The 10,002-nt window shown below is 41.7% G+C and overlaps 1 protein-coding gene across 1 annotated transcript; it reads left to right on the top strand.

The window, feature by feature from the left end:
- The first annotated feature begins 4,537 nt into the window (after window positions 1-4,537).
- On the top strand, window positions 4,538-7,031 carry LOC115681866 (DEAD-box ATP-dependent RNA helicase 21). The gene has a single exon (XM_030605961.2). The coding sequence runs from the start codon at window positions 4,608-4,610 to the stop codon at window positions 6,771-6,773; it is 2,166 nt and encodes a 721-aa protein (XP_030461821.1). The 5' UTR covers window positions 4,538-4,607; the 3' UTR covers window positions 6,774-7,031.
- Window positions 7,032-10,002: the final 2,971 nt, after the last annotated feature.

Raw genomic sequence — 10,002 nt, 5'->3', positions numbered from 1 at the left:
AAGTATTTTGGGTTTTTTTCTTTCTTTCTTTTCCTTTTCTTTTTTCCTTATTTTCCTCCGCCAGTGGCCAGGTCTCGACGATGGAAAGAAATTGCAACAATAATCTACATTAGCATCGGCCTACCACTTAGGACGGCCAACATCTATGTCAACGATTTCTGGTTAACATTGGTCGAAATGATTACATTAACAAATCATCAAAAGGTTTATAACTAAATTAGCCAAATTTGAGAGATTATGACTGAATCGGCCACCGTACAATAGGTTTAGGACCTATTGGACAATTAACGCTGTCAATATCAAGTGACTTATTTAATCTTCATTGTTTAGGTGAATTCACTCTTTATGATGCATATGTATTTTTCATCAAGATTGTACTGAACATTTACTATATGCAATGTTAATTGTCCAAATTTTTATTTATGAGTCAAATTTAGCCTAGAGCAGAGTTCTATAGATCAATTGCATCGACAAATTTATGAGGTTATCACAAGTTCAGTGATGTATTCGTGTAAATCTAGATTTATACGTAGTCTAATGAAAAACATAGATTAATTCAAGTTGGACAATGTATTTCCACTATATGTACTTCGGGGATAAGCTATACGATACAAAGTTATGACCTTATCTAAATGGCATGATGTCTTTAATGTAATGCATTAGATATTTGCGCACGGGACAGATAATTTCAATAGAACGATAATTTTTATTGCGCAAGGAAAACCATAGCCACAATTTGTAAAAATATAATCTCTTGATATAGTTTATAATGGCCCAGAAAGAGGGTAAAAGTGGCAGGTCTGCGGAGCGCCCGTCTCTTCCATTATTGTTTCTACCCTTATAACGAGGATCACCAACGTTCGTTGTTTCAAGTCCTTTGTTTTTCGTCCGCCGATCTTCATCCTCAAAAGCATAACTATCTCGTGAGCAACTGGTCTCTCCGATCTTCATCCTCAAAAGTATTGGTATCTAGTGAGTAGCTGGTCTTTCCGTTGTCATCGAGGAGTTTTCGTAAATGAATAAAAAAGAGCATTTTACAGTGCCGTTTGAGCTCTCATCTACAACACCTCATCTTCGGAAACCTTTCAATTTTGTCAACGCTATACAATGCCAATCATGGGCATTATTCATTGTGGGACTCTATGTCAATTGTGAGCATCATCAATGAGGGAAATCGCCGTCAAGTGTCTTGGCAAGTATGAGCACGGAAGTCGAGCACGTCTTCATTTAGCAGCCGAAGTTGAGCGTGGTGGGGTGATAAATTTTATTTTGCTGCAACTCAAGTTGGTTTTCCACACAATTTTGTAAAGGTTTTGTGAGAAAGAGGTGTCACCTTTTAGATCATGTGTTTCCCGGGCGCCTATCAGATCCGGTGATGATGTGGATTACATTTGATTAGTCATGTAAGGTTCGATCTACAATTATAAACACGTCCCTTGTCTAGTGTAAGGTTCGGCTTACAAGGCACTTTGGTCACAGAATTTCGAAGAAAGTTGCACTTGTCGTATGCCAACTACATGCTTTAGCTTGAGGTGGAGTGTTCAAATATATGTCTGGATGTCAGAGTATTCGCTGTTGTAGAATATTGTTAGAGACATTATTAAATATTATGGATATCATTTGATGTTTCATTATTTTTTAAGATAGCTAATTTTCTTGTTAGATTGGATTACTTCCTCTTTTTGTACATAATTTTTTAATATAAATACCCCTCGACATAGTATAAAGTCAAGTTATCGAGTAAGAATGTAACTTTTGACTATTTTCTTTCTTCCTCTCTCTTGAAAATCTTAGAATATTTATAAGAGCATACGTATATTATTTATCGACCTTCAAACAAGAGTTGTTGGCCGTACTAAATTGATTTTAGTATCAGATTGTCTGACGTGACCTCTTTGCTGGTAGTGTTTGAACTTAAGCTCGTGACAGCCAACTGCGATCTTCTCCTGTATCCTCGCTCTAGAAATATAATATATCTTTTTGGTGACATGCTGCCTCATGAAAGCATCATATTCCATAAGCATATGCTAAATTAGGTGGATGGATCGATAGAAATTATTAAAATATATACATATAGATGAACGTCAAGTGTATAATGTCCTTTGGCAAAATTTCAGTTTTGTCTCAGCATTTTCAGCTTCCAAGGCATATAGGATTGCTATGATGTGGAATCTGTCTCTCAATAAAAGATTGTCCAATTTGTCATTGTCGCAAGCAATTTAGCGTAGGATTTGGTCTCCAGCAATTTTTTAGGTTTCTTCTTTGGGCTACGATATAGAAGAGGAAAGCGATGGGAACTATTGTTTAAACACCATGTTTCCATCTTACCCAATAAAAATAAGTAAGACACAGTGATTTTATCTTGTCCTTTTATGGACAACTGTTCATCGAAGTTGTTGACACCAACTCCAAGTCTGTTTTTTAGAAACCCCCCAAAAAAATACCATAATTTGTCTGACTTTGTCTCTTGTATGTGAAGAAAACCCGCAACAATAGAAATGCTTTGAGAATACTAACAACTGATAAGGTCATTACTCTGTATACTATAACTATTGAGAATACTAACAACTGATAATTTCGCATGCATTCCTGTATGTTCCGAAAACTATGACACCCTAAATCCCACGTCAATGATAAATGTCTTCCTGAGTGATTCGTGCATACGATTCTTATCAAAATAATCACCACCTCGGGTGATTGTTTGAGCACTTCTTATGAGAGCTTGACTCTTATAGAAGGACCATGTGTGCTGCAGATAGCTTCGGAGAGGATTCCTTTCGATAGATATGTGGTTCGTGGATAAACTAGGCATGTACCTAATCCAACAAGGGCGAGGAATGACCGTTCAGCAGGAAGACTCTCGAACAAGGGTGTGACTCCTTACAATCTACCAGGACGGTGGAGAAGGCATGAATGGTCTGGATCGTGCATCAAATCGAGAGAGTATCATCGAGCGATATGAATCGACTTTGACGTGGGCATTAGTGCCTTAAATAGGGAAGCTTGTAACGTTATAAGTTTCCCATCAGATGGAGGGAGTCTGCTTGAGTGAACCATAAATGAGGCACACTCTTGAATGGCCATCATCTCTTATTGTCGCTTTGAGTATTTGCTTTAGAGGTGAGGCCCACATGGATCGGGTCAAGCCAATATATATTTTTTCTCTTTCACGTTCTAAATTTTAGCTCGGACGAGAGAGACCTTCTTGATTAATCGAGAAGTAAAACTTTCAAAGGGATCACCATCACCATCTTGTCTTGTTATTTTGAGTACTCCTTTTTGGGATTTGACCCACGTGGAACAGCTTAGGTCGTCACAGATAACATTGTAGCCATAAGCTCTTCAATGGATGTGTGGTTTGTAAACAAACTAAGCCCGAGCCAATCCGGCAAGGGCGAGGAGCGATCGCAGTAGCGAAAGGGCTCAAACAAAGTGCGGCTTCTAAGGGAAAATGACACAAACAATCCTTAAACTTTGACTAATTGTGTAATCTGATCCCTTTACTTTTAATTTATTCAATGTAGCCCCTGAACTTTAGTCTAATGTTCAATGTGGTCTCTGAACTTTTGGTACATGTTCAATTTAGTCCATGAACTATACGAAAATGTTCATTGTAGTCCTTCCATAGAAGAGGTCAGATCTCAAGTTGATAATATATGGGCCTAACCTTACTTAATGCCTTAAGTAGTAGCGCTTGTGATGATACTCTATATTACAACTTCAAAGAGATTTGTCAAAGGCAATGGGCTTTTTTCTTGGGTTGGACAAGGAGCAAGTACTGCAGCTCGAACGCCATATCGATGTTCGGGCACAGGCCCAGCATCTAGTGAATAGAATGAAGTTAGTGAATGTGCGAAATTGTGTTTTTAAGTGATGGTGGGCTTGGGGCAAGGTTTGGTTTAGGTTTTGTATCATCATTTAACGAATCTAAAAGCCTCCCTAATAGATTGACTTATCAATTCTCCAAAGGTCCAATTGATTTCCTATTAATAAATTCTCGTTTCACGTGACATCGGGAGTTATTCGATATTTTGATCTGTGTCAAGCCAGTCGCAACATTAGTATTTTCCGGCGAAAATGAACCGGAATGACCATTTTAATTTGGCAAAATTAAAAAGTTTATGATTGAATTGACATATGCACTGTTGGTTTAGGACCGATCGGATAATTTTCCATCCAAAACAAGAATAAAAAAATAGGCTAACTAGCTCTATCGAGGTACGTAGACAATCGAAAGAGTCATGTTTGATGAAATGACGCCTCCTGATGATTGGTTATGTCCATCATTTTCGGCTCGACGGTGGTCGCCGGAAGAGCTCGGGTCCGGTCGGGCGATACCCAAATGGAAGGCCTGGATTCTCGTGCGGTCCATCGGAAGGGAATTAACTTTTGGAGCGGGTACCGACCCGTGACGCCTCGGATCGGGTCACGATTCTTTTTCTATATATATTACTTTTTTCATAATATGATGATTGTGTGAAGTCTTCGTTGAATCCTCTTCGCTCTACTTCCTCTTCTTCTTGTTCGTCGTCTTCTTCTTCCCTTCCTGCAGTCACCCAAGCGATCGATCGATCTCTCTCTCTCTCTCTCTCTCTCTGGCCACAACCATGAAGCGCGCGATCGACGACGTCGCTTCCGGCGCCGCCGCCGCCGCGGGCGCCGCCAAGCCGATGTTCCTCACCAAGGCCGAGCGCGAGAAGCTCGCCCTACAGCGCCGCCAGGACGAGGTGGCCGCCCAGAGGCGCCGACAGGAGCAGCTCCTCCTCTCCCAGGACGGCGGCATCCCCCCCTCCTCCTCCGACCAGAAGCCCTCCGATCCCGACCCCCGCGACCGCGACCGAGACCGCGACAGGGAGCGGGACCGACCGCGCGACCGGGAACGGGAGCGCGACCGCGAGCGAGAGCGGGAGCGGGAGCGGGAGCGGGATCGGCGGGAGCGAGATCGTGAGTCCGAGAGGAGGAACCGTGAGAGGGAGCGGGAGGAGGAGGCGAAGGCCCGCGAGCGCGCACGGCTGGAGAAGCTGGCGGAGAGGGAGCGGGAGAAGGAGCTCGACGCCATAAAGGAGCAGTACCTGGGGTCGAAGAAGCCTAAGAAGCGGGTCATCAAGCCAAGCGAGAAGTTCAGGTTCTCGTTCGATTGGGAGAACACCGAGGACACCTCCCGGGACATGAACGCACTCTACCAGAACCCTCACGAGGCGCAGCTGCTGTTTGGGCGAGGGTTCCGCGCCGGCATGGATCGCAGGGAGCAGAAGAAGCTTGCGGCGAAGAACGAGAAGGAGCTCCGTGAGGAGATTCGCCGGAAGGAAGGGGTTGAGGAGAAGCCCGAGGAGGCCCTCGCGCAGAAGCAGAGAGAGGAGGCTGCGGATGTGTATGATACGTTTGATATGAGGGTTGATAGGCATTGGACGGAGAAGAAGCTCGAGGAGATGACGGAGAGAGATTGGAGGATCTTCAGGGAAGATTTCAATATCTCCTACAAAGGGTCTAAGATACCTAGGCCTATGCGGAGCTGGGTAGAGAGTAAATTGAGCTCTGAGCTTCTGAAGGCTGTGGAGAGAGCAGGGTACAAGACGCCTTCTCCTATTCAGATGGCTGCAATTCCTCTTGGGTTGCAGCAACGCGATGTCATTGGCATTGCGGAGACCGGGTCTGGTAAGACTTGTGCTTTTGTGCTCCCTATGTTAACTTACATTTCAAGATTACCTCCACTGACTGAGGAGAATGAGGCCGAAGGGCCTTACGCTGTTGTGATGGCACCGACCCGTGAACTCGCTCAACAAATCGAGGAGGAGACTATGAAGTTCGCCCATTATATGGGGATTAAGGTGGTTTCAATTGTTGGTGGGCAGTCAATTGAGGAGCAGGGGTTTAGGATCAGGAATGGTTGTGAGGTTGTGATAGCAACACCAGGGCGTTTGATTGATTGTCTGGAGAGGCGTTATGTTGTTCTTAACCAGTGTAACTATGTTGTTCTTGATGAGGCTGATAGGATGATTGATATGGGTTTCGAGCCACAAGTTGTGGGCGTGTTGGACGCCATGCCGTCCAGTAATTTTAAGCCTGAGAATGAGGATGAGGAGCTCGATGAGAAGAAGATTTATCGCACTACTTATATGTTTAGTGCTACGATGCCGCCTGCTGTGGAGCGGCTCGCAAGGAAGTATTTGAGAAATCCTGTAGTGGTTACAATAGGTACCGCTGGAAAAACTACTGACTTGATATCTCAACATGTGATGATGATGAAGGCATCGGAGAAGTTTCACAGGTTACAGAAGTTGCTTGATGAACTTGGCGACAAGACAGCTATTGTCTTTGTTAACACTAAGAAGAACGCAGATACAGTTGCTAAGAATCTGGATAGGGCAGGCTACAAAGTGACTACTTTGCATGGTGGTAAGTCTCAGGAACAAAGAGAGATAAGCCTGGAAGGTTTTAGATCCAAGAGATATACCGTGCTAGTGGCAACAGACGTTGCAGGGCGTGGTATTGATATACCTGATGTGGCCCATGTAATAAATTATGATATGCCTGGTAACATAGAAATGTATACACATCGTATAGGGCGAACAGGTCGTGCTGGTAAGACGGGTGTGGCTACAACATTCCTGACTCTAGGCGACACAGATGTCTTTTATGATCTGAAGCAGATGCTTATTCAAAGTAACAGTCCAGTGCCTCCTGAGCTGGCGAGGCATGAGGCTTCAAAATTCAAGCCGGGATCAATTCCTGACAGACCTCCTAGACGAAATGACACCGTTTTTGCTCACTAATCAAGCCGAGTTATTGCAAGATAGTTCCTAGTATAGGGTCTAGTTATTGTTCCTTGCACTGTGCAATGCTCTTTTTCCAAATGAAGAATTCAGTATACTATTTGATAAGTGGGATCAGTCCAAATTTGTGCAGGTATCAGTGCACTGAGAGTGGTAATTGATGTTATTTTTGTTAGAAACATTGTATTTGGAGCATTGTTATTACAGCAGCAATTAGCTACTGCATCATTTCACTAGTTATAGCATATGGAGGTTTTACTTATGGTGGCTTGTTGTATCTAAATCCTTCTCTCTGATTTGCTCAATTATCTGATGTTTCAGTGACCTTGTGGATTGTTCTTTCCCTTTTTGACTTTTAAGATGTTGCAGCTTAAAGACTGTTATATTCAACTTCTGCACAGTCTTGACTTGTCTTCTTTTATTGTGTGGATGTATTTATTCTGTTTGCGTTTTAAATGTTTGGAAGGAACATGTTTACCATGATCTATCTGGACTAGTACCATGGAGGTAATTAATGTTTAGTGCAGATGTTATGTTTAGTTGAGAGCCTTGAACATGGTACTTATATGATGATCGACAGATGTTGAGTTTAGAACTAAATTTTCTGTTAACATAATCAGAGTGCAAGTAGAAGACACGTGCGAGCTGTGCTTACATGCTGAAATGGGTGAATCATGACCTCAGACTTTGTAACCAGTTGTCTGCAGAAAATGAGTGACCTTCTCTGCATAATATTTTAGGTAGATTATAGATGAAAATTCACTCCAAAATATTACCTGCTAAAGTTGAGGTAGTATCAGTGAGAACTGTGGCGCGTTACCTTTTCCACAGTTTTATATACTTCTTTTTACTACGGCTTAGAAAAGTACTTATTGCTTTTCAAAATTTTGAAAACGAAAAAAAGAAAAGCATAAACAGTTCAGTAAACATTCTAAACAAGTCTACATATCATATTTATGTGATTTGAAATGTTACAAGTGTTTTATGTTTAAAAAAGTGAAGTATCAAACGCTACTATAAAAGAAAAAGCAAAATATGGTCCCAAACACCTCAAATCCTCGGACTTGGAAGATCCAGTCACTAGTAATCAGGAATGTCAAATGGACGAAAGTTTTGAGTTTTGTATCTTATGTTATGGACTTTTAGTTGGCTAAAGATTGGCAAAATCTGGACATTGAGGATCCTTTTACTGGAGCAAAGTGATTCTGACAAGCCAAACATCGATCTATTAGTTAAAGAAAAAGAGATGGGAAAGTTGTGAGGAAAGACTGAACTGGAGAAGGGAAGTTACTAGGAAGGACAATGAACCTAATGCTGTTATTGAGTCCTGATCTCAGTGGACAGAAACAGTTTGATGCAGAATTTAGTTTCAATTTGTCCCCACCTCCCTATGAGACCCCGCAAAGAAGGTAGTTGTTCGCATTTGAATTTGAAATTTAAGGCGTTTAAATCAGCTGCAGCACTAAGTTGGCATATTAAATGACTGATACGATAAGGGCGTTGGAGGAATGAATTTTGGAGTTGTCTTCATCTAGTTGGTAGCTAGGTACACATTTCAAGGCAAGGAGGTTTTGTTGCCTGGCAGTGCACACGTACATCCATGGGTTTTGGGGTCTTTTACTTCTTTTTTTAAGGTTTTTATTCTTGTGATGGGGGGGGCGCGCGCGGGGCGCGGTGTTAATTATTTAGCTTTCAATATAATGATGTTATATTGCATGTAGGCTTGAGGACATCGATATTTGATATATAGGTGTCATGTACCTCTTGTGCTCTTGTCGTTTATTTCGGGGTTGGGAACATAAGCTGTTTGCTACGTGTAATCATCTGCTCTGCTCTTGCAGTTTACTGTAGATTAACCTGTTAGTGTTACTTTATCCTCTCTATGAATAAAATTATCGAGGTGACCTTATTGTAATATCGTTCATACTTTTGGATAGTCTTCTGATGGAATTTTGGGATCCAGGTAGGGTGCTTCTGCTCAAGATCTACTTTAGATAATTTACCTTAAGCTGTTAGTGTTCCCTTGTTCTCTCTATGGAGAATCATTAATGTGGCCTCAATGGAATAACGGTAATTTCTTTTGGAAAGTCTTCTGATCTTTCGCCAAAAGGCAGGGAGCTGCCAAAGATGGCAAATACTGTGGGTCATATGTTATATTCAGATTGCAGCTTTGTGGGTGGGCACTGTAATGTGATCTTGGGGCTTTGGATTCACTTAAGTTGTTGATGAGACTTGATGGCATCACTTCTCTTTATTATTTGCCATAACTAATTCAATCTTCTTATGGCTAGAATTTGTTTTATTTGATAAGTGATAAACTAGGAACAAATCTTAGAGAATCAGTGAGACTAGCTAGAGGATTGATGGACTAAGGTGAAGCGCATATAGAGGCTCAAGGCACGCCAAAAGGAGAGTTATAGACAGCCTCACCTTCAGCAGAACCATGCATATATGTAGCATCACTTGTGCATGCCAAAGCGATGTCGGATATTGTCCCTGCCTAAAGAATCAAGTGAGACTAGCTTACTGCTTCAAGGGACAGAAGGGAAACACATATAGGTTGACCTTACCCTTCATATCTTTTCTAGTATGGTTGCAGATTGTTTGCCATGGACTAATGATGATCTTTGAGCCGATTAGTTCATTTTCTTGTTCAGGTTTATTGATGTTCTAATTTGTTAAATCGTATTGCTAACTGCTAAGAGTGATTTTGGTGGATTGCGGAAGACAGAAACCAGGCATTGTAAGTTCAAGAGATCGAAATCTCTTCACTCGTGTTGATGTATCGCTTCTTCCTTTCCATTTGATACTTGGATAAAACCTTCCATTGTCAATATTTTTTATCTGAACAACTATTGAGTTCTAGTTACTTGTGCTTTATATAGCTGATGCATACAATTTTCTGTCTCAATACTCATCCATCTGTTCGTAACTAATAATTGGTTCTACCATGAGATCTGATCACTTTATACTAGGAATCCTACAGTTAGATGGATAGCAGTTATCTGGACCGTAAAGCCATTCTTGAATCCCAAGCTCTTTACAAGATGTATTATGACTGCACCAAACATGGATCACAGATAGAGGCAAACTTGTGGTGGGCATAGCATGTATATGGTTTCACGGAGGTGAAATGGGTTGTTTTAGTGATTCTATTTCTGGGGTAGTGGTTGGTCATCGCACACTATGGAAGCTTTTCTTTGGCATTTCAGTTTGAAAAAGGCAAGTA

The sequence above is a fragment of the Syzygium oleosum genome, unplaced genomic scaffold (assembly GCF_021117445.2).
Source record: "Syzygium oleosum isolate NSW1041296 unplaced genomic scaffold, Sole_v2.1 Sole_v2.02, whole genome shotgun sequence".
In the NCBI taxonomy this organism is placed as follows: Eukaryota; Viridiplantae; Streptophyta; class Magnoliopsida; order Myrtales; family Myrtaceae; genus Syzygium; species Syzygium oleosum.
This window is presented reverse-complemented; position numbering and strand designations above follow the sequence as displayed.